Source organism: Chrysemys picta, chromosome 4, assembly GCF_011386835.1.
Source record: "Chrysemys picta bellii isolate R12L10 chromosome 4, ASM1138683v2, whole genome shotgun sequence".
Taxonomy (NCBI): Eukaryota; Metazoa; Chordata; order Testudines; family Emydidae; genus Chrysemys; species Chrysemys picta.
The window spans coordinates 29,329,229-29,353,900 of record NC_088794.1 but is presented as its reverse complement, the minus strand read 5'-3'; the positions used below and the strand labels follow the sequence as shown (position 1 = coordinate 29,353,900).

Here is a 24,672-nt window from a genome sequence, read left to right as displayed (position 1 = left end):
GAAAGAGCCCCTGCGGTCCTGTATGATTACTCTCAGGGCTGGCCTACACTGAAAACTTATATCGGCATAGCCACCTCTCTCAGGGGGTGTGTGAAAAATCCACCCCCCGAGGGATGTAGCCATGCGGACCTAACTTCCGGTGGAGACAGCACTAGGTTGATGAAAGAATTCTTCCATTGACCTAGCTACTGCCTCTCGGGGAGGTGTGGATTAACTACAGCAATGGGAGACCTTCCCATCATTGTAGTGAGTGTCTTCCTGTAGCATTTTAAGTGTATATGTAAGCAGAGTCTGAATGAGCTCTCCCCTGACATCTAGTGGTGAACTGTGGAAAAAGACTTCAGGAGCTGATCTTGTCCGCAGAGTTCACCTCCCACCCTGTGTGGAAGGGGGCGGGGAGTAAGGAGGCATCTTACACGCTCCACTGCTTGGGTACTCGCTCATTGCCCCAATTGCCGATTGCCGTGCCTCTCTGTGGGGCTCTACTCTGGCCGCACCTCTCCAACAGCCACCCTGCGGGCCGCTTGCCGCACCTTTCCAAAAGACCCACCCTCCTACCCACACAGTCTTCCGCAGTGTCCACAAGGGAGCAACAATGACATTAGCCAATAAAATACTTCCTCTGGGTTCCCCAGCGTGTGTCTCTTTTAAAGCATAACCAACCTGGGGCAGGGACTGTCTCCATTTTGTGCACTGTAACCTCCAAGCGCCTGGCCGGTGATTACCAAGTAATGGGTTTGATTCCCCAGTCCATTGCGCCCGTGTGACCCGCTGGCTTTCAGTGGAGATAATCCCACTTTATGCTGGTGGAATGGAGAATAGAGTCAGGCCCAGTGGGTCTGGAACCCCGGTTGAGCCCAAATGAGATTGCCAGAGCCAATGTGCCATTCTCGGGAGCCTGCTCAGAATGACAGTAACTTTTAGAGTTGGACACTAAGCAGTGAAAGGGTGGGGCTGGGCATGAAGTTTCAGCCAGGGGAAGCCAGCAGACTATGCATTCTCTCTCTCTCTTTCTGGTTGGTTTTCTGCTACAAAGCAATAAATAAAGCCAGACAAATTCTTGGATTTCAGCAGACACCTATTTTTAGGGGGTTGCAATGCAGGATTCACTTGCACAATTCTGTTCAGAATGGGTAGAAACATTCCTCCTCAGTTCCTGAGCTAACCTACCCATCTGAGTCAATATTCCTTCATCTGGTGGGTTTTAGGTGGGTGGCCAAAATCAGACTTTAGGGAGAGATTTTCAAAGGCACAAATGGGAGTTGGAGGTGGCCTAGCTGCCCCTTGTGCCTTTGAAACTCTCACCATGTGATGGAAAATGACATGTCATATTAACTATGGAGCAGCTGCTGTCACTCCATCATGTGTGTGCGACACATTGTACCAGGCACGGAGGGCAAAACCCAGCTCCCATGCTGCCAAAGGTACTAGGCGCAAGCTTAAGGAAGTGCCATAAATGGGTGCTCAAAGGGATGTTGCAGGAGCTGAGACCAGCAAAGAAGGGGTAAATATTGGTCAGCAAATCTGCAGGGAGGTAATAAGAGCAGGTAATTGGGAGGTGAATCAAATTCAGCTGTCAATAAAACCATTTCCCAAGGGCAATAAGAGCAGGAGGATGGTGCTTTCCCCTCCTCCCCACCCCGATCTAGTATTTTCCAAGCATCCGCTCACTGGCCACAAAGGAAGCAGGGAAGTCAAACAGCCTCCCCCCGGAGCACATCACTTATGCGCGGGGCCTGTGCAGCCAAACCTCAGTCTGCTCCACAATGCAGCAGGGGCTCCCAGGCCACGCTGCTCTAGGACGCCTGCTCCCTGCCATGTTTGCATAGCTTTGGTGGTTTTAATACCTGCCCTGACAAATACAACTTAAAATGTCTCGGTGGGTGCTCTCTGGATCCAGCCAGCAGCTGTGGCGAAGGAGACACTCTGCCCTGCAATGGAAACAAACAAACACACAAGTGGTGAGAAGGACCCTGGCTCTAAGCACTCTCTCTCTGGTTATTCCCTTTAGTCTCCTATTTAAGGTACCATCCAGGGCCAAGGTGTTCTACTGAGTCAGCTTCAAAGCAGGAAATGCAGTCAGATAGTTATGCCCCCAGCCTACTCCAGTAGGACGGGCTGCGGAGGGCAGGAGATTACAGCCTTGGCTGTGGGGAGCTGATAGCTAGTCCAGTCCCTGCCTCTGCCAGCAGGTGGTGCTGTAAGCAATGGTCTAGGAGTGCAGGTCATAGGCCAGCTTGCACTATAGCAGCCACAGCTTTTCCCAGGAGGCAGGGCTGGCCTTAGGGAAAACAGCACCTTTGGCAACCTTGTATTTTGGCATCCCTGGCCCCTGTTGTCTCCCCATCCATGCCCCCATCGCCCCTGGTCCCCGCTACCTCCCCAGATTCCACACCCATCCCCCCAGGTCCCTACTGACTCCCCAGGCTTGCCAGCCCCCCATCACCTCTGGGCCCTGCTGTCGTCCCCCCCCCATTGCCCGGAGCTCCCTTTTGTGGTCTCGCATGCCAGGCCCACCCCACTTCTTGCCTCTTGACCACGGCACTCTGGGCGGTTGTCCACGTTGCCCTGCTGTAAGGCCGGCCCTGCCAGCAGAAGTGACTCCAGGGAAGGGTGTAGGACTGGGAGACCCATATGCCTTGCTGCCCCCTAACTTTTCCGAGCAGCGAAGATCAGAGATGCACAGCGCAGTGATGTAGTGGGGAGACACTGTACCTTCGGGCAAAGGAATGCGCTGCCCCGATGCTACCAGCACAGCCTCCAGGGGGGCCAGCTGCGGGTCACGGGAGGACTTTGTCACCTTTATCCTAACGTTCTCTTTGGTGAGTGTGAAGTTCAACTTGCTTCCAAGATAAGAGACTCCAGTGACTTTGAGTTTGCTGATGTTGTCCGGGCATATGGGGTCGAAGTTCAGGCTGCTCTTGGTGATCCTAGGAAAGGCAGAGGGGAGTCAGGGGCTATGTTAGTGAATTCCATCCACGGGGAAAGAGACACTGGGTATTCTCCTTCCTGGGCTGTCATTTTCTTAGAATATCAGTGAGTCTTCCAGCACGCCCTCTTGAGCTGGGAGCAACAACAGGACTAAAGCAAATACCAGCTGTGAGAACCTGAGCATCTCCCAGAACAGCCTTGCTAGAATACAGCACAGCTGCTGGCTTGAGCGTGCAAAGTATCTGCTATTACCTCCACCTAGAGCAAACCAGCTCATCAAATAGGGAAGGGAACCTCTGTGTAAACCCAAAAACCACAGCAGATTGTAGAAGAGGGAGAATCAGTTCCCTTTCTGTGAATAACTCCCTCCGGGCAGAGTTTGGTGGTGATGGTCTCATGTAGCTCTTACTCTCTATGGTCACTGCAGAGATGGACTTTAGGCTACGGTGTCTTTAGTTCTTTACTAAAAATAATTCCTAGTCAATCTGCTTTTTGCCGGTTAGTTTCCTTAGCAGTCGCTAAGTGGCATGCAATGTGCCACAGCTCATGACTGACTCTTCCAGCACTAAAAGATTGGGTGGCTCTGGAGCATGCTAATGGCATGTGGAGCCTTAACCTAGGTTACTGGTTCAACTCTGGCCCAGTGTCCTAGTGACAAATGGTTGTTAGCAGCTGATGTGATAAAGCCCTGGCTTGACAAAGCCCTGGCTGGGATGATTTATTTGGGGATTGGTCCTGCTTTGAGCAGGGGTTGAACTAGATGACCTCCTGAGGTCCCTTCCAACCCGGATATTCTATGATGTTTGTTTGGAGGCCCATGTGAAATGAGTTGGAGGAGGGGTGGAAGTCATCTCAGTTTGCTTTCTAAGGGAGATTTGGATTCAGATTCAAACTCTGTGGCTTGAGTCCATGTCTAAGTGGAACATGGAGTCCAAATACCTTTGACTGGTGGAAAGGTGGCGATTAAGTTTGGATTAAGTTTGAAACCTGCAACTCACACCTGTGTCTACCAGAGACTTTGGAGTTTCTCACACCTAATACTGACCCCACACACCAACAATGAATGCAACTCATTCGCACTAAGTATTTTGCTACGTATCAATCTTACCACCTCTAAACTCGATCTGACCTCAACTAAGCTCTTTAAGAATATGTTCCAGGACCAGAATCACATCTGTTTTGGGTATAAATGCCGTGGCCTTAGCTTTGAAAATCCATCAGATCTGACCACTCTAAAGTGCTCTCTGGGTGCTGCTTTTAGTGCCACTGAGGAGGCTTTAGTTAAGTTTTTTCTAACTCAGAGGTTCAATTTTTTTTCCAGAACCACAACTTCCCATGCAGCTAACTGGCTCCCCATTAAACCATTTACTTACTGCAGGTGCAACTGGCTTTGACCCATAGGGCAGGAACACTTGGAAATGGCTCCACATGTGTGTCAGGTGAACTCTCAACTCTTGCTCTGAATTGGCTCCATTCTCACCGTGCCAGCCCAAGTTTCTCAGTCTCAGCTGGATATTTCCCTTCCTCGGAAGTTGATGTCAGTGGTGAGTTCCACCACGTGGTCTATTTTGGGCCCTTTAGTTATTTACAGTTTCTCTGTCACTGTGGGGAAGATAGCAACAGAGGGTCCTGTGGGGAAGATGTTGTTTTTAAGCCTGGAGGCTGGTGTGCCTGGTCATTAGGGTGATATCCAGATCTCTACTTTGCTCTAATTTCAATATTGATTCAGCTGGCTTTGCTCTGCTCTGGGTCTCTTGTATCTGGATATAAATTTTGTGGCTGCAGCGACTTTCCCCACAGTTAATTATGAATAAACCAGAAAAAACTGCGTTAGTAAAAGGGCTCAGACATTATTACCAGCTTCTGGCAAATCTTAAACAGATTGAACAGAGTCCCCTGCAGAGCCATGTTCCTTTCCTGTAATCTGAATGCTGCTCACCAGGACATTTGTGTGTCAATAGGAAACAATCTCCTTCCCCTGATGTCACAATAAATCACTTGATGGTGATATCCCAGGCCAATGATTCGTACACCACCGGTGAAACCAAACCTTAGGAGATGCATCTGGCTAGAATGGAGAGCGCTTCTGTCTGCTCATCACCATCTTCCTACCCAGCAGAATAGAGAAAGGGAAGGTAGAAAATGGCGTTGTAAAATGGTAGTTTGCTAACGGGTTATTTTGACACCCCCTGCCCACAGTGGGAGGGGAGTCTCAGATAGAGCTAGTTGGAAACTAGAATTCCTGTTCCGTGGGAAATTTAATTTAAAAATAAATAAATTCTGAATTGGAACAGAAAGTCAAAACTTAGAAATATCACAGCAGATCCAAAATTCCTAAATTTTGTTTCAGAAACATCAAACCAAAGCAGTTTAATAAGGTTGAAATGAAATAATTTGATCTCAATGAAACATTTTCCATCAAATGTATTGGAATGTATCAATTTAGTCGAATCAGCATTTTCTGATGGAAAACTCTTCTGTTGGAAAACGTTCAACCAACTCTACTCTCAAGTAGTGCCCGAGGCGAGAAAAGACAGTCTTGTAGCTGAAACACAGGATTGAGGCTCCGGAGATGTAGCTTCTCAGCTCTGCAACTGACTTATCATGTCACTTTGAGGAAGTCACTTGCTCTTCTGAGCCTCAGTTTCCCCATTTTTAAAATGGGAAGGATGCTAGTATTCTTATCGAGAGGGGAGACCAGTCCCCCTGAGATTCAGGCCAACTTTAATATTTACAATGTCGAAGTTTGACTTAGCCTTTTGTCACCTCAAGAAGTGATTTCTGTGATGTGTCTCCAGTGATTTCCATTAATTTTGAGAAAATCTAATCCAGCATATATTTCAAATACACAACAAGAGTCAGTCTATTTATGACATTACTTAAGAGGGGCAATCTCTTGCTGTCTAATTTATAAAGCATCAATAGGCAGATTTAAAAGCTTACTCAAAATGTTCCGTTCTGTAAGGCTATACAGGGCACATTCAAAGATATTTACTTTGTTTGCTTTTAAAAGTGTATTTTAATGTTGATGGTTGACTTCCATTTTTGGAAACTGGCCTATTAATATAAAGTGGATTATACATTTAAAAAAAAAATTGTTATGGGTATTTGCACTAATTTTTTAATCAAGATAGATCGAATTAATAATTTCAGAATTAATGGATTCAGGTCTTAGGGCTGGTCTACACTACAAAGTTAGGTTGACACCCCTGAGAGATGTAGCAAAACTGATCTAAGCTCCAGTGTAGACACTGCTAGGTCAACGGAAGAATTCTTCCGTTGACCTAGCTACCACCGCTTGGTGAGGTGGATTTACTACAGAAGAATCCCTTCCATTGTTGTAGGAAGTGTCTACACTATAGCGCTACAACTGTGCCGCTGTAGTGCTTCTAGTGTAGCCATACCCTTGGTGGCCTTGTCCCTCCCACCTTAGTTGGTGAAAAAGCTGGAGCTACCCCCTATTTTGACTTGGCTAGGTCTGGATACCTAAGATAAACATCTGGGAGGCTAAGGCATGGAACCCTCTAGGGAGTGTTATGGGATCCTTTGATCCTACTGGGGTTTCAATCTCCATTGGAGAAGCTGAGTGGGATTTTCAGAAGGGCTCAGTGTTGGCCTGACCCTGCTCCTATTGATGATAATGGGTTTACCATTGACCTCAACGGGGGCAGAGTTAGGTCAGTGCTTTTGAAAATCCCACCCTGTTCTCTGCAATTCACTAGTTACCATCTGGGCTCCTAGGGGATTGTAAGCATTGTTGTTTGTCCATTACCTGCAGAGAGCTGTCAGAGGACATGGGTGGGATAGTACCCTCCATTCAAAGATGATGCCATAGACTGGAAAGACTTTAAGCCCCAGCATCCTGAATGCTTTCGCCATAGGACCAGTTATCTTGCTACATTTAAACGTGAAGGTTCTTAGAGATCTTTTGTTGTGGTTGTCAAGAAATTCAACGGGTAGCACTAGCGCTCTCACCTGAACCCCGTGTATCCGAAAAGGATGGCCTGCAGGAATCCCCCCATGCCCGTCAGGAAATTCACAGCTCCTGACCCGTCGGAGTTCTCCACCCAGATCTACAGCAACACGTGAGAGAGAAATGACTTAGGCCAGTCAGGATTTATTAGTTACGCTTCATAACATTACATGCGGTTGGAAAGTGTTAATTATGAGCATCACTTGTCTGGTCCCCGGGGAGCCCAGAGAACTGCCCCCACTCCTGCCACAGAAGGATAGGGTGGATATGATGCATTCTTCCCACATAGTCCTGCTGCCCCACCGTAGGGAACCCTATTTAGGTCTTCCCTGCTCCTCAGCCCTTTGCCCAGCAGAAGGAGAAAGGGAGCCATGGTGGGTGAGATCTAGTCACCATTGGAAAGAGGGGAATTGGGAGCTGAGAGTGGGCCCTCTCCTAGCACTGAGGGATGGTGGTGTTGCAATGCCCCCGGCCCTGCGGCCCACCCTTGATACGAGGAGCTGGCCGGGAGAGCAGAGCAAGGTGCTGCTTGTCCCACTGCCCCCACCCATAATGAGGAGAAGGAATCTGGGGTGAGTATGATGCCTGCACATTAGCCCTGCTTTCCCTGGTGAGAGGAGAGGGAGAAGGGTGGTGGTGCCATTCCCCCATTGCCCATCAGTGCGCAGGGGGATGGGGGTAGTGAACTGCCCTGCAGTAGGCAAGACAGAACTCAATAACACAGAAGAGGCTGCACTAACTGATAATACAGTTAATATAGGTGCCAGTCTGAGTGACATCTGTCAGCATCATGGGCCGCTTGTGACCAGCCATTACAGACCTGCCCAGATAGACTCGCCTTCCATCTATCTACAGTGGTAGGGAGCAAACCCCACTGCACCTGCCTGACCTTGAATGGCTCGGTGATGTTGTTGAAACACTTGTTCAGTTGACTCTGCGCCTTCTGGATCTCCTTCAGCTCCATCCAGCCAACCGCAAACATGCTCTGCAGAAAGAGAACCAAACAGGTGCCTCCTGGGTGCACTGCGAGGAGCTGAGCCCTGCAGGAGGCTCACCCCTTTCACACTGAAACCACTTGGCTTCCACTCTGCTTGGCAGCTTACCCAGGTCATGGCTGGCCCATCCAGCTCAGTGACAGGTTCATACATCTCCAGGTCGTTCCTTCGGACTTCAGAGCTCATGGGATACATCATTGGGTATCCGAGCAAGACAACATCAGCTTGTTTCACCTGCTTACCTGGGGAAGGGACAGACAGAAGGGCAGGGCATATATGGGAACTAGGAATGACAGATGATGGGCCCAACTTGAATGTCAGATCCCAGGGGGAGCGTGCAGGGCTGACAGCTAGAAAGATCAATGTTTTACTAGTACATTAAGCTAATTTGATAGGGAGTCATTTAATGCAATACACTGAGAACCATGTGATGCCATTTCAACAGAGCAAAACTATAACTGAAGTGCAAAGCAAGCCTAGAGAAGGTGGGTCATGGACACAGGAGATCAGCTGGGTATGGCTCAGGTCTGGCTGGCTGGAAGTTAGATCAAGACACAGCGATTTCTAGTTTGTTTAGAAAGTTTTTCATGGACATGGTCCTAGCAGGTACCTTCTCTGGAAGCTGGTGCAGGGCCAGGATATCACCCCAAATGCCCAGTTTTAACATGGTGTTAACCAGGCAAGGCAGCTTCTCAAAACAAGGCACAATGGAGTGACTCACAGACATGCAGGTACACACGCACGACCCCAGATTTAGGACCAAGCAGGCACTCTCGTGGCAAAGCAGCTTTTAATTGAATTAACGTTTCAGTGCGCAATTATCTTTTTTGCATGCACAGAACCAGGGAGCTGCAGGCATTACTGTGGAGCTCAGCCTTGCAAATGTAGCTTCAATGTCTAAACAAACATTCAAACAGTAACCGTGCCACTCGCAACCAGGGAAAGGGCAAATTCCCCAGGCACTATGGACCTATCCCTGGCAAAGAAAATCTTGACATAGGCCAACTTCTTTAATAATAACTAGGTGTGGCAAAAGTCGATTTTTATTTTTTATGGTTTTGATAGATAAAATTGATGTTTATTTTTAAACATATAATTAGATTTGTATTCAGTTAAATGTTCACTGTTGTGGGAAATTATGGGAGGGAGTCAGACAATAATTATTTAATGACAGTAGACGTTGAGATTCAGAGTTAAAGCATTATAACGATTAAAACAAGAACTGTCAACATCACGTGTCAAAATACACAAAGGAAATCACCGTAAATCAAATTCTAAGACGTTCCCAAGCAGCATTTTTCTTATTTTGCCAATTGGTAAAATTCAATTATTATCACTGGAAATATTTTTTCATCACTTTGTGTATGAACAGTGAAATTGACATTTACCAATAAAAATCGAATCCTTCCAAGCCTAATAACAACCCAGAGATGAGAAACATCCCATCCAGTGCAGAGAACAACTCAGAAGCCACACCTTCTACAATAAGAACCTGGGTTAGGTGACCCACCAGCACTCACACCGCATCAGCATCGACCCTTCTTCAATAGAGAAAGTACCAGGCCAGCAACGCAGCACTTGCCCTAAACCTTACGTAGTCAGGATCCGAGGTTACTATTGTGCTGTAAAGCATCCTCAAAGGACAAATCGAGGCTGAGATGCAGCCCCTCCCCTTCCTGTTCCTCCGACTCACCTGGGCTGTACCCGTCGTACTCTGGATGGTAGTTCCTGGCTGCATCAAACGGCACTTTGACTTTCTTGGCAACCTCCTGCCACTCCTCAGGGACAGGGATCTGGAAATCACGGGCCACGTCGGCTGCAAAGTTCAAGCTGTGGGCAGGGGAGTGAGGAGAGACTGTTTATATGGTGTCTGCAATGCTTTACAGAGCAAAATATAAGAAGAATTGGAAGCAAAGGCGCTAATCCAGCCAGTCGCCCACAAGGGGAAATAGCAAGACTGAAAGACCATGGCCCAAAGCATGAGCTTCGGAGAGCCGCTGATGCCTCCTGGAGCCTGGGCTTTCTTCTGAAACCCGCCAGCTTGCTAAGCAGCAGGGAAGACTGATCAGAGTCTGGAAGAATGGTTCAGTGTTTCTAGAAATCATGTGCGTTACCTCCTCTGGGCCACGGCATTGGTGTAAACAGAGTTATCGACACTGTAGTGATACTCATCAGGGGGCATGACACCTGGAGGAAGAGGGAGAAGACATCACACCAGGGCACTGCCTGTCCTTTTGTTTTAAACCCCTTGCTCCGGGGATTGGTGAGAGGCTATGGAACCTTTCCCCTTGAGGTCGCTGGTTTGCATTGTAGCTAAGTGTTAGTGGGTGGCCTTTGGGAAGCAAGCAGGGATCTCAGTGCAGCTCCCAGTGGAGAAGTATAAATCACTGGCACCTGTGTTGGCAGCCTTACTAGAGAGGTTACAGACTCTGGACTACCTTCTGAGCCATAGTGATGTTTCCTTAGCCTCAGGGTTGAGGCCCATTGGCAGGGTGATGTGGATGGAGCGGCATGCATGGTACCTGTTCTTTGAATTAATAGTTAGAGCTCCTAACTCCACAGTGGTGAATCTGGTACCTTCCCCTAGCACTGTGTTCAATCATTTACTATATGGGAGTGGAGAAGATTATCCCTGGGGATAGAGAGGTATTAATTTCCCAGTAGAGAGGGGATCCCTTAGATTAACAATAACCTTTTCTTTCAAACACTGGTGCACCGTGAATGGGATCTCAAGAAGAAAGAGCCAGCTGTAGGTAGTACAAGGATTTTCCAATATTCTGCAACCACAGCTCTGCTCATGCACGTCCATCCTGACACACAACAGCCCCCATTATTCCACCCCAGGCCCCACACAGCTCTGCCCAGGCACCCCGGTCCTGATCTGCAGCACCTCCTTCTTTCTTACTCTTCCTTCTCCTGAGAGAGACAAGGTGTGGGAGGGAATGTCTTTTATTGGGCCGTCCTCTGTTGGGGAGATAGACAAGGTTTTGAGGCACACTGAACTCTCCTTTGGGTCTTTCTTCTCCGGTGAGCCCAGACAAATGGCCCAACTCCCAGCACAGAGCGAAGGGGCAGCTGTGACGCACCTTTTCCCCTCTGGCCTGCTGCCCCTCACTCAGCAAGGGGGAAGGGGAAACCATGGCAGGCGTAATATGCTTTGTCCATCTCATTGCCCCTGAAGCTGGCAGGAAGGAAGAAGGCTCCGTATCTCTTCTGGCTCATGGGAAGAGGTGATGCTATGCTAGACTTCCACCTCCCCCAGACATACCAAAGTACATGTTGGGTAGGTGATGCTGACTAATTCGCCTGTGGGCTGTAGGATGAGACAAAAACACCTTTTCGCATGCAACTCACTGCAGTATTTGAATGCAGATCTGCAGAGGCTAAAGCCTTGTGTGCTAGCCCACTGGGCTGTGCCACCATCCTCTCCTTGCTCCTACTTCTACTCTGATGAGGGCCACATTCTCCATTTCCCACGTAGCACAAGGCACATCCTTATCAGAACTGAAATGAGATCTGCTTCTGATGCAGCGACAACGGCAGATACGGGGAGCTCCATGCCTAAGGCCATCCTGTCTGGAAGGGTGCAATGCAGGGCCCGAGAGAGTGCGAGACTGGGTGAGCCTGGAAGGTGCAAGGGAGCTGCTCCAGCCACTCTCTAAGCACACAGTAAAGCTATGCTGGGTCTGAGTGGGAGCTGGGTGTTAAGCCCATAGTAGCTGCTCAGGAATGCAGGGGACCTGAGAGCCAGTGCATCCCATGCAGAGAACAGCTGTTACCATATGTCAGAGTGAGGCAGGCCAAGCTGGAGAAGCTGTGGGCTTTCACCTGCCAAGTCCTCTCCCAGAAACCAGCTCCCAGGCAGGGGAATTACCTTTGATGTGGTAGCACTGCTCCTCCTGACTCCACACCACCCTGCTGCACCAGTACTGAGCCACCATACTGACCACGTCCCAGGCTCCTTCCTCCCTGAACAGCTTCTGATCCTGGAGGGAGCCAAACCCAGAGAGAGAGAGAGATACGGGGAGCTACGTAGAACAGAGACACTTGTACCCAAACCCAGAGAGAGAGATGGGGAGCCACAAGGTACAGAGACACTGGTACCCAAACCCAAAGAGATGGGGAGCTGGAAAGAAGATGGACATTGACCCAAGAGCCTGTTGGCTGAAATCACAGCAGCTGCTTCCCTTGCCTTTTTCCAGCATCAGCACAAGCACATTCCCTTTGTCCAATTCATCACATGACTGATACTGCAATGCTCTTTGGGGGTGTTATTCCCAGTGGAGTTTGTTTACAGGCTTGGATATCCCTGAAGTTTCAGCAGTAGTGTGCAATATACCCTCCACCCTAGACACTACCTCCGCAGTAAAGAAATAAGGCCAAAGTCAGCACTAGCATAAGTGGATGCAATTCCATGGATTTCAGCAGGAGTTGCACCAGGCTGAATTTGGCCCATTGACTCATTTGAAGTGTGTGTAATCTCCTTAGTGAGGAAATCTCATATCACCCACTCTAAGCAATTCCACACAATGGAGGGGCGCACCACCCTCTCCCTGTGCTTGATGGGTAGAGGAGACTCTAGGAGAAAATGAACCTCTGTCCTGTTCTGCACACATTGTGTGACAGGCTTTTCCCAGAGGAATTGGGGGGAAATTCAGTTCCCTGAGCAGGCAAGCAAACAGCTCTGTGGACTGGACTTTGTACCTGCCAGTAATTTTCAGGCCTAAGAGACATTTCAGGTATGTCTACACTGTAGTGTAAGCCCAGGGTTAGTACAACTCAGGTTAGCAGACCCTGGGTTTGTTAACCTAGGGGTTTGAGCATCTACATTCATTTGTAAGAGCAGGGTAGAAATTGTTGAACCCTGGGTCCCAACCTGGGGCTCCAGCATCTACACTGCTTTATGTGGCCCCAAATCCAATCACCCATATCCCAAATGTCCTAGTGCCCTCCCATAGTGTGGCTGCTCTAGCCCTTTATTTGTGGTGCTGTGTGGGAAAACTTGACTGTCCATCTGATTATCCAGAAGAAAAAGAAAAAAGAAGAACAGGAGTACTTGTGGCACCTTAGAGACTAACAAATTTATTAGAGCATAAGCTTTCGTGGACTACAGCCCACTTCTTTGGATGCATCCGAAGAAGTGGGCTGTAGTCCACGAAAGCTTATGCTCTAATAAATTTGTTAGTCTCTAAGGTGCCACAAGTACTCCTGTTCTTCTTTTTGCGGATACAGACTAACACGGCTGCTACTCTGAAAGAAAAAGAAAGTCATCCCATGGGATTGTGGTATACTTTTGGCGGTCTTGCAGAGCATAAGTCTAACAGGTCTGTATCTACACTGCAAAGTAATAGGGCTTGAACCCTGGGTCCTAGCTCGGCTCAGGCTTGGACCCTCCACACCGGTGGGGTCCTGGGACGCTGGGTCTGAGCCCTGGATTAGCATGATTTGTGTGTAAATGGAAGGGTTAGGCTTGAGCCTAAATTCTAATCCTGGGTTTACAGTGCAGTGTTGACATACCCTTAAAAGGCTTCATGTCAGCCCCATCCACTTTTGAGAAGACAGGTTTCTAACTGGATGACAGAGAAAACTGACAGCTGCAAAAATCAATGGGGGCTATTTAATGCTTCTCTTTAGTTGGGATTCTTTAGCTCCTACTCAGAGAGTATTTAGACTCAGGGCAAGGGAGACACGAGAAAGATAAATGTAATACTCAGGGCATGAGGAGAGCAGCAGGGCTGTTAGGGGGTCCAGGGGACTCTGGTAACTGGTTGTACCAGCAGTAGTTAGGGGAAGGGGTAAAGAGAGACTAGTCCAGGGTTGGAAAGCAAGATGCTGAAGAGTGAAATAAGGAACTATATCTGAGGAGCAGGCGTTGAAGAAGGGCCACTGTAGATTGTGGAGAGCCTAGTCAGGGAGTGTTACTGGCCGTTGTGAATGGGGGAAAGGACAGCAGAGACGATCTGCTCTGGGAGGGGAGGAGCAAAGTGACCAAGGACCCCATCCAAGGAATTGCCTAGTAGACTGGTAGATTTGGCCACTGGGCCTGCCCTGTTTCTGGCACCATCATCATACCTGCATCACACCGCGCGCGTCTCGGTTACCTGTGTGGTGTGATAATACTGCTCAAATGCCAGCAAAACATCCCCATTGATGTGAACTTCTTGAGCTCCATAAATCTCTTCAGGGCAGACTTCCTGGCCTGTGGCTGCGCTCTCCCAAGGGAACTTAGCACCCTGCCAGAAAAAATACCCCCCGGAGAGGCTGAGCATGACCCTCTGAACTGAACAGATCAGGGCAAGCTAAGCATCAAGAGGTTTATTTCCTTTGGTGGCTGTCGTCTCTGTTTGTTTTCTGACAGTCTGTTCCTACAGTATCCCTGATAATATCACAGCTAACCTGGTGGCTGAACTTTGTGATTTTGTCCTCACCCACAACTATTTCACATTTGGGGACAATATATACCTTCAAGTCAGCGGCACTGCTATGGGTACCCGCATGGCCCCACAATATGCCAACATTTTTATGGCTGACTTAGAACAACGCTTCCTTAGCTCTCGTCCCCTAACGCCCCTACTCTACTTGCGCTACATTGATGACATCTTCATCATCTGGACCCATGGAAAAGAAGCCCTTGAGGAATTTCACCATGATTTCAATAATTTCCATCCCACCATCAACCTCAGCCTAGATCAATCCACACAAGCGGTCCATTTCCTGGACACTACTGTGCTAATAAGCGATGGTCACATAAATACCACCCTATACCGGAAACCTACTGACCGCTACACTTACCTACATGCCTCCAGCTTCCATCCAGGACACACCACACGATCCATTGTCTACAGCCAAGCTCTAAGATATAACCGCATTTGCTCCAATCCCTCGGATAGAGACAAGCACCTACAAGATCTCTATCAAGCATTCTTAAAACTACAATACCCACCTGCTGAAGTGAAAAAACAGATTGACAGAGCCAGACGAGTACCCAGAAGTCACCTCCTACAAGACAGGCCCAACAAAGAAAATAACAGAACACCACTAGCTGTCACCTTCAGCCCCCAACTAAAACCTCTCCAGCGCATCATCAGAGATCTACAACCTATCCTGAAAGATGATCCTTTACTCTCACAGATCTTGGGAGACAGACCTGTCCTCGCTTACAGACAACCCCCCAACCTAAAGCAAATACTCACCAGCAACCACACATCACTGAACAAAACCACTAACCCAGGAACCTATCCTTGTAACAAACCCCGATGTCAACTCTGTCCACATATCTATTCCAGTGACATCATCATAGGACCTAATCACATCAGCCATACCATCAGGGGCTCGTTCACCTGCACATCTACCAATGTGATATATGCCATCATGTGCCAGCAATGCCCCTCTGCCATGTACATTGGCCAAACCGGACAGTCTCTACGCAAAAGAATTAATGGACACAAATCTGACATCAGGAATCAAAATACTCAAAAACCAGTGGGAGAACACTTTAACCTGTCTGGTCATTCAGTGACAGACCTGCGGGTGGCTATATTACAACAGAAAAACTTCAAAAACAGACTCCAACGAGAAACTGCTGAGCTAGAATTGATATGCAAACTAGACACAATCAACTCCGGTTTAAATAAGGACTGGGAATGGTTGGGCCATTACAAACATTGAAATCTATCTCCCCTTGTAAGTATTCTCACACTTGTTATCTAACTGTCTGTCTGTGCTGGGCTAGCTTGATTATCACTTCAAAAGTTTTTTTCTCTTAATTAATTGGCCTCTCAGAGGTGGTAAGACAACTCCCACCTGTTTATGCTCTCTGTATGTGTGTATATATATCTCCTCAATTTTTGTTCCATTCTATATGCATCCGAAGAAGTGGGCTATAGTCCACGAAAGCTTATGCTCTAATAAATTTGTTAGTCTCTAAGGTGCCACAAGTCCTCCTGTTCTTCTTGTTCCTACCTTGTATCCCTGCTCCTGGGCGTTCTTTAGGGCTCCACCTAGTGCTCGAATACGGTACTTCAGGATGGCTCGGGCTGCTTCAGGGTAAAATAACAGGATGTTTGGGTATACCCACGTGTCCTGGAAACAGAAAATGAGTCTATATAAGGTCAGACACTTAGTGAAACTAGGGGAGGTTAGGACAATGAGTGTGCCAGGACCCAGAGAGAACACCAGGGCCAGGGCTTGCCCTCCCAGCCTCTGAATACTGTGGGATCCATACTCCCGGAGCCGCTGAGGCCCTGCCAACACAACCACTGTTAACTGTGCATGTAACTGGCTAGTTGCACTGTCACCTTAGCTCATTAAAAGTAACATGGTTGAGCTGTGCCCATACAGGAGTATTTCTGCCCTCACACCCATGTTGGTGTCTCCATACCTGCCACGCTCCCGAGCCCTGTTTGTATCAGAGCATTCTGGGGGAATCCAAGCAGTTCTCCCATAGTGCCCCAGTGCGGGGCAGAGAGCCTGGAGGATGTTCCTACGCAGCAGCAGCACTTGGGGTAAGGTTGTTCCACCCCACAGATTGCTAGGAAGAAGGGTCACCCAAACCAGTTCCAGAGACCTGGTGTAACTGCTGCCCACACTACAAAATAGTCTATGCAGTGAGCCAGTTATAGGAAGAAAACCGTGTGCTGATATAAGCCTCTGGCAGGGGGGAAACATTCTGAGCTGACTGTGGTCACCACACTAAACATACTTAGTCAACCCTGCCAAGAATGGGTTATGAATCTGGCATAGGGACAGGATCTGGGTTTAGCAGGTTCTACATCCCACCACACTCCTGCCATTAGTTGTCTTCCCAGCCTCCGAGTGCTGTAGGATACACACCCCAGGGCATGGTGACCAAGATTTGCCCTATCAGCCTCCCAAGACGTAGACTGTTGCCACGCCTCCCATCCAGTGCCGCATTTCCCACTCCCAGGCTGGAGTGCTGTAGCATGTCTGATCCCCAGAATGGAATTATGGGCTGCAATCCTCTGTAGCCTACCTGGTCCCAGAAGACGTGCCCCCAGTAGTCTTCTCCCTGCGTGCCATTGGATAACCCGCCGGGGCTGATTCCATGGAAGAGGAAGTCAGGAGAATCCAGGGGAGGAATTGCACTCAGTAGGTAATAGAGACATCCATACAGGGCCTGCCTCAAAGGGAGAGGCCCATCTACATCGACCCGGCATCCTTTCCAGAGAGCTGCCCAGGCCTGGGTGTGAGAGGAGTATAAGGAGCCAGCAGCAATCAGGGACGTTCCTTCACTAAAGCACCTCTTCACTTCCTCTTCACTCTCTGCCACGGCGGTCAGGAACTCCCAGGTTCTCTCCTGCTCCTCCCCTGGCAGGGTCACAGCCTGTGGCACCGGAGTCCAGATCATGTGCACCATGGGCTGGGGAGCCCCCTCCACCTCAGGGATCAAAGTTTTCCCATAGATATATCTGCAAGATATAGCAAATAGCATGGGAAATTGCAGCTTCGCCTCAGCAGCCAGAGGGGTCACAAAGTGCATGACTCAAGGGGCCAGATCCTCCGCTGGTATAAATCAGTGTAGTTCTGTTTACTCCAAAATAGTTACGTCAATTCATAGTAGCTGAGGATCAGGCCCATACTGTTGTGTAGAACGGGCCTTCCTTCCCCACCGGCCCATTTAGCTAAGTGGGACTCTCACCACCAGAGAGAGCTTCCGAGTCTGAAATGTATCATGACTCTCATTCCACTGTTATTAGCAAGAGCTGTGGAGCACAGCGTAGGGGTTGTGAGAAGAGAGCCCAATAGACATGGAGGGGAAATAGACAGATGACCCAAAGAAGGGGAGAGTCCAAGGTTCCCATTTACACCCCCTCTTTCCTCCCCTGGATTGTCTCGTTGGCCCAGATCCTCTAAGGCAATGGTTCCCAAACTGGGGTTTTGAACCCCTAGGGGTTCGCAAAATGTTACAGGGGGTTCTTAGGAAAAAATTCCGTAATGGCGGATAGCATGGGGCCAGCAGCCCGGAGCCCTTGGACTTCCAAGAACTAAGCAGATCAAAGCAAGCATGTCTATCACACTGAGATTTAAACTTCAAGACTCCTTATAAGAAATGGAAAGGGAGGTGGATATTTTTTGCTGTTTTTAAAATTAAATAGGTAGCTAGCTTTGTTTTTAAAATTATTATGAAGAACAAGTTTAAGCTTTGTTGTACCGTGTGTTGTTTGCCTGGACTGCTCAAGACCTGAATGCTTGTGTAGGACGAACTCTTTGAGTTGGCTTCTTAAATACCTTCATGCTGTTTCACATCTGATACACCTTGATGAAACATAGGAGCCTTGTCTTATAACAGGCTTATTCAAAGTGATACAAGCTACGGAAGTGAGATCTTGGAAGAGTGTTGCTGTTTTCATAATGTAATAAAAATAATGTAATAATAAATAATTAATAATAGTGTGTAATAAGCTTGTCATAAAAAAATATATTTCCAAGATCGCTGCTTTTATAATTTATACTCAGGTAAAGGAGAAAATCCCTGGAAATATTCATTTTTAGGAGGGGGGTTGCGAGACTTGACATTTTAGTGAAAGGGGTTCACAGGTTGTTAAAGTTTGGGAACCCTGCTCTAAGGTATTTAGGCTCCCAACTTTCATTCATTTCAAGCCTAAAAACCTTGTGCTGTCTTCCCCCTTCAGATTGTCTTCCTCTCCACGCCCCTGGTGGGAAAATATGGCAAAATGCAGATGGCAAGATGCCCCTCCTCTGGGCAGCACCCACCTGCAATGGGACACTGAACAGTTTGAAGTTTACCTCCTGGCTGGCACCACCCGATGGGGTGGGGGTGGGGCTGTCTCCGTCAATTGAATTAACACCCTCCCGCCCCCGAACATCAAATAAACATCAAACAGGAAACTGAAGAAATCCCAACTTAGGTCGAGCTGGACTTTAGAACTCTCAGCTTTCCAGACTCTCCCTTCTCCCTCCATTCTAGTCAGTGGCTGTTGTGGTTGACACGTCTGTAGCTGTGACACGTGGCATCCATTGCCATGGCACCACTAAAAGTACCGAGTGCCTGAGGCAGCTCCCAAGAGCCTGACTCTCAGGCCCAGCCCCTCTGGAGCATGGGTAAAGTTGCTCAGAGTCATTCCAGCCTAGATGCCTCTCAGAACCCGAGCCATTGTCCTAGCTCTGTTTTTGTCACCCATTTGAAAGTTGGAAAGAGGGCGAGTCCTTTTGTTCCTTGGGCCACATCCCTGCTGGGTACACCCTACCATGACCACACTCACTGAGCTCCCTGGAAGTCCTGCCCCTTGTGCAAGTCCAGATCTCGGCTCTGTGGCGTGAATTGCATCTGGAGCTGCACAGTCACTGGCAGGCCTTTGATAGTCGATCGCTTGATGGTGATGCTGAAGGCCAGCAGGTGTACAAGGGAGTGGTGGGCATAGATCCTGTGGGTGGCGGTGTAACCTGGCGACTGAAGCAAGTGGCTGAAAGTCCCTGCAGACACAAACAGAGTTATCATTTGGAGCTTCCGCTCTCAGATGTTTCTGCCTGTTCTGAAATCTAGGGCCTGATCCTGCTATTGGATCTGGGTGGGTGCAGACCTGTCCTGTATGGAGTCCTGTTCGGAGCAGGGAGAAAGGACAGTCAGAGGTACCACTGTAACAGGTACATAAAGTGCACATGGGCCCAGAATCTCAAAGGTATTTAGGCACCTAACTTCCACTGATTTCAATGGGAGTTAGACCGCTCAGTATCATTGAGAATCTGGGCCATAGAGCCTACAGGAAATATGAACCTCCCCAGTAAGTTTAAACCCAGCAGTGATTTATTATCAAAGCAAGAAATGAGCCAGGACCAACCCTCAAAACTGAACTCTGGATCCAAATCTCACAAGCCTGATTCTCCACTCGCTCCCACCAGCTTTATGTTGTTGTAACTGAGAGCAGAATCAGCCCAGTGTCTCTAAAACAGACCTACCTAAGTACTCAATACGCTGGATCTGAACTCTCCCAAACTTTGGATTTCAAGATCTGGACCAAATTCAAAAACTTTCTCAAGTGCCAGTTTTTTAGAGTGAGATAGATTAAGCGAGATTAGGTCCAAACTGCGAAGAGGGAGCCTAAACTGGATCCATTCCTTATGTTGTGATCCAGAATCTTATTTCTGGCTGATCCACTGTCTACACTAGTACTGGAACCATTTTATCCAAAAATGTTTAAACATGGTTCTTGCCTGTAAGTACCTTCTAATATAGTTTACCAGGACAGAGCAGCCATGGAAGGAATTATGTTATAAATAGGCTTGTCAGAATTAATTTTTTTTTTAGAAATAATTTCAATTGGTAATATCAATGTTTATTCTTAAGCATTTTAAAAATCTATTTAAATGGGAGGGTTAGACAATTATTTAATGACAGGAGACATGGAGATTCAAAAAGTTAAAGCTTCATAGCATCACATGTCAAAATATACAAAGTAAATAGCCTTAAATCAAACTCCGATAAATTCTCAAGAAGCATTTTTCCTACTTTGCCTATCTGTAAATTTCAATTATTACCAATGGAAATATTTTTTCATCGGTTTGTCTGTGAAATCAACATTTATCAATAAAAATCGAATCCTTCCAAGCCCAGTTATAAACTGTTTTACCGAATGTCATGGTTAAACATCATTTACTAGCATGGTTCCAGCAGGTGCATAGACATGGCATAAACACTAGTGTCTTATTCTCAGCTAAAGGGAAATTGACCAACCTTAAAAGTGTAATGTGAAGGTGGAAAAAGTCCTCTGTTTTCAGAGTCCAGTATAATCAGGCCTTACAGCTTTCTATGTGTGTGTTTATTTTTAAAGACATTTAGCCACTATTTTGTGAAATTCGCCCCTAAAATCTGCATGTGAGCGCTCCTTGCTAGCGCTGCAGAAGCCATTCACTGTTCCCAGACTGTGGGGTACTGAAAACTGTGTTTAAAGTGTAAGCTATCACTTTAAATTTCTAAGGGGTTTCCTGGTCCTGCTTGCAGGCTAGTGGGCTCTGTAGGGAAACATGCCATTATCAGACTCAGTTCTGCAGACAGCCAGCCTAGAGTAAGGTGGGATGAGTTGTGCCTCTCTTTTTTAGGGAGCAGCCTGCTTTGTCTCTCTCTGTTTTGTTTTTTTTGCGTATGATTGTTTTGAATTCTAAGAAATAAAGTAGTTACATTGCAACCCTTCCAGCAAGAGTATTTTATCCTTTTTATCTGTCTTCACTGTGTGTATGCTATGAACATAAAACGGACTTATGCATGCTTTTGTCTGACCACTATCCATGATGCCATACACACAGCAAGAAGGAAACACAAAGCCCTGTTCGTTTCTGGCTCTATTAGAAACATGGGGCCAAGAATGGAGGAGAGAGACTGTGTCGATCCGATCACACAGAAAATGAAAACAGCGGTAGGGAAATTTAGAGATTTAACTTCTAGGCTTCTAAGAGGGAGTCACTGACAATGAGGAGAAAAGAAAATCAGGCAAACAAAACATTAAAGCACAAGAATGTAGTTGCTGCTTGGGAGCTGAGGCTCTGTCTGTTTACCTGTCCTGGTGTTCAAAGTGAAGGTCTCTGTCAGTCCATCCTCACCAGGCATGTTGATTCTGACGTTGACAGGGCTAGGGACATCGGCACGGTGAGTGTCCCCCACTGCCCCATTATACACCCCGTTTACATGGAGGATGTCCCTATAAACTCGGGTGCCCAGGTAGGCATTGGTCACTGTTGCAAGGAGGCGGGGATCTGAGGGCAGAGTGCTGGAGGTGAACACAGCAGGATCTGTCCCACCATCTGCCATTGCTACTTCCTGTAAACAGGGAACAAACAGAATCAGAGACGAGGATTAAATAAAACAACACCATACAGTGAATTTTTGTCAAAGACAACCCTGCACCCCCACAATCTTACTGCAACATTATCATGGTGCCTGGCTGAAATTGCAGAGTGCATTCAGGACGCTTGATGGAGTTGGTCCTGCATTGCTTGTGGGATGAGGAAATACCCCATTTGTTTGGTGGCAGATCGATGAAGGGGTATTAGGAAGTTGCCATGATTTGTAGCTGGTGGCAGGGCATTTCTGACAGTGAGAATGGTGTGTGGAACACGGTTATTTTCAATTTCTCAGGCCTCCATGGCCTCTAGACCTGAGGACTGGAATAGCCATATTGCAAGTCAGGGTTAAGGTGCATTGGTAGAACTGTGGTGAATCTACCACTGGAATAGCAGCCGCTGTTGCAGGTTAGGACTCAGGTGAACTGGTGGGCCTGTGTGGGGCCCAGAACTGGAAGCACAGGGCTGCAGGGCCAATCTGCATTCTCTCCCTGGAAAGTAAAGACTGGCCCAAGGATGAGGAGGAATCAGGAGGGAGTCTGCACTCATTGCATCTTAAAAACAATTCAAAAACTCCACCTGTCAAGAAAAAATACTAGCTGCAACTCACGTGACAATCCTCTCACCTGGCGATGGAAAGCATGCCAGTGCCCGGTTCTGTAATGCACCCCAGGCAGTCATTCTTACCTGTGAAAAGTGGGTGCAAAATGCTACCAAGTCACGCTCTAGCTCAAACAGGAATTAATTTGGAGGAATTCCTGTGTCATACAGGAAGTCAGACTAGATGATCACAATGGTCCCTTCTGGCCTTGGAATCTATGAATCGACGAACAGAAGAGTTTTAGACCCACTTTGAACTAAGTAAATGATTACAAGGCACCAGTCGAGAATCAGGCACAACATTCTATTTCAAATGAAAATGCTTCTGTCAGAATGTCGTAGGAAAGTTCAAGTGGCTGATTCCTTCTCCCTCCCGACCTGCATCTTACTGCAATGGATGTCTCCCTTCTCTTCTAGATAGTCACTGCACTATTTGTTTTGGGAGAGAGACACAATCCCATGGGAGACTTTGAACTTAGGGATCTGGTCCAACTCCCTTTGAAGTTCACAGAGGAGTAAGATCAAGGCAAGCCCGGGTAGTTTTTCTCCCTGTAAGGGCTAGGCATGCAAGAACTTGGCAGGCCAGGCCAGGATTCATAAGTTGCTGGCTGTTTGGGACCTTCAGTAATGAGAACGCAGCTGGGCGGCAGCTCCCCTGCTATTAATCTCTCTCTCCCAGTGCCAGGCTGGCAGTACTGGAAATCCCTCCCTCTGCTCATGGCTGGCAGCTCTCCTGTCAAACTCTCATGGCAGTTTCCTGCCTGTAAATGCCTCTCTCTGTGCTTGTGCCTAGCAGCCCCCAGGAATCAGCCAGGCAGAAAACAAAACCCACAAGGTTTCAGGGAGAAGTTGAAAAGTTAGATATTGTATCTTGCCTTCTCCTTCAGGGCTCGGCTGGACTCTGGCAGCTTGAGGCTGCTGCTGCAGCTGCAGGATCTCCTGTAGGAGGGGCGAGGGAGGGTAGAAGGAAGTCACTGAGCGGAGAGGAAGGAAATAACTTTTTTTGAAAGAAAAACATTGAGACAGGTACTGCTGTAGGGGGATCTCCTGACACACTCCTCTCCGTGTAACGGAGCTCACTGCTTAATGTATACAAGGGGCGTGAAGTGCTGAGGCCTTATCCATAAGGACTGGCTGTCTAGAGATCAGATTGCTGCAGGGGCTGTCCCAGACTCAAGCTCCTGTAGGACAAGCAGAGGGAGGGAAGCCCCGAGCCGAGTAGCTTTCAGCTGCAGATTGCACAAGACATTCCGTGAGGACTGGGATTATTACCAAGCATGATCTTTGTCTAGGGACTGGCTGTTTGTCCCTTCCCGCTCTCCCGCTACAATCCCATGGGAGGTGAGGGGTGGAAAGGGGGGAAGGTGGAAATATATCACTTTTAATGGTGAATGAATGCAAGTGACAGGGAATGGGTTCAAAATGCTGTCCCCGTTTGCCATATAAAGGAGGGGAGAGCATGTCTACACTGCGGCCACTACAGCGACACAGCTACAGTACTGCAGCTGTGCTGCCATAGCATAAATGCTTCCTACGTCGGCAGAATGGGTTTTTCCATTGATGTAGGGAACCCACCTCTCCCGGGGTACTTAGCAGGTCAATGGAAGAATCGTTCAGTTGCGCTAGCTGCATCTACACTGGGAAAGGGGGCAAGGGGGAGTTAGGTCAACCTAACTACAGTGCTCAGGGTGCAGTTTTTTTCACAGTCTTTAGTGCCGTAGTTAGGTCAACCAAAGTTTGAGGTGAGTATGTTTACACAGCATTTTGGAGCAAGTCTCTTAGTCCAGATCAACAGACAGGCTAGCAGGGCTCCCAGTTGCGCTCTAGAAATAGCTGTATAGACACAGCTTTGAAGCTGCGGCTCAAGCTCAAGCATAGGGGAGTGGGCTGATCTGCTGCAAAATATCCAAGGCCTTGTGAGCCGTCTGAGGCCCAGAGGGCTGAGAATACAGGCTGGCAGCATATTTTGGTGATTTTACTTAGTAAAGAGCCAGATTAAGGCAATCCGGAGCGACAGGCCCACCACAACACAGGCCTCCTGGGTCCACTCCTGAGCTGTGGCCCCACTCCTCATTTGGAGTAGCAGTTGGAGGGAGGCCCATTTCCTCTCCTAAAGAGGATCAGGACGTGGCATGGGGCCCCCATCTCTCTCCAGGAGCAGTGGGGACCTCCCCCTTTCCTAGGGACGCAGGGGTGTGCTTGGGTGGGGGGATTAGGCCCACTGTACTCTTCTCCTGCTGCCACACACAAAGTCCTCTTCTGGGGCGATGCCCCCCATATAGCTCGGTTGCCAGGAGGAGGTGCTAAAGGTGCTGTCTACCCTCTCACACCTCACAGCCTCCCCAGGTGAGTTTCCAG

General features: G+C 48.1%; 1 protein-coding gene across 7 annotated transcripts; it reads right to left on the bottom strand.

Moving 5' to 3' along the window:
* Positions 1-1,065: 1,065 nt before the first annotated feature.
* Positions 1,066-23,376, bottom strand: PGGHG (protein-glucosylgalactosylhydroxylysine glucosidase). 7 transcript variants are annotated; one of them, XM_065591911.1, is made up of 15 exons: positions 23,190-23,376; positions 22,325-22,530; positions 21,430-21,691; positions 19,143-19,353; positions 16,892-17,327; positions 15,862-15,981; positions 14,001-14,132; positions 11,774-11,885; positions 10,014-10,086; positions 9,593-9,729; positions 8,008-8,141; positions 7,785-7,889; positions 6,907-7,004; positions 2,716-2,930; positions 1,066-1,931 (listed from the first exon to the last, which is right to left on the bottom strand). In XM_065591911.1, the coding sequence occupies exons 3-15, from the start codon at positions 21,680-21,682 to the stop codon at positions 1,867-1,869; spliced, it is 2,091 nt and encodes a 696-aa protein (XP_065447983.1). In that variant the 5' UTR covers positions 21,683-21,691; positions 22,325-22,530; positions 23,190-23,376; the 3' UTR covers positions 1,066-1,866. The 7 variants fall into 7 exon arrangements, with proteins under 7 accessions (XP_065447983.1, XP_065447984.1, XP_065447981.1 ...); XM_065591912.1 differs by having other exon boundaries at positions 22,341-22,530; XM_065591909.1 differs by having other exon boundaries at positions 22,402-22,530.
* Between the last annotated feature and the right edge of the window lie 1,296 nt (positions 23,377-24,672).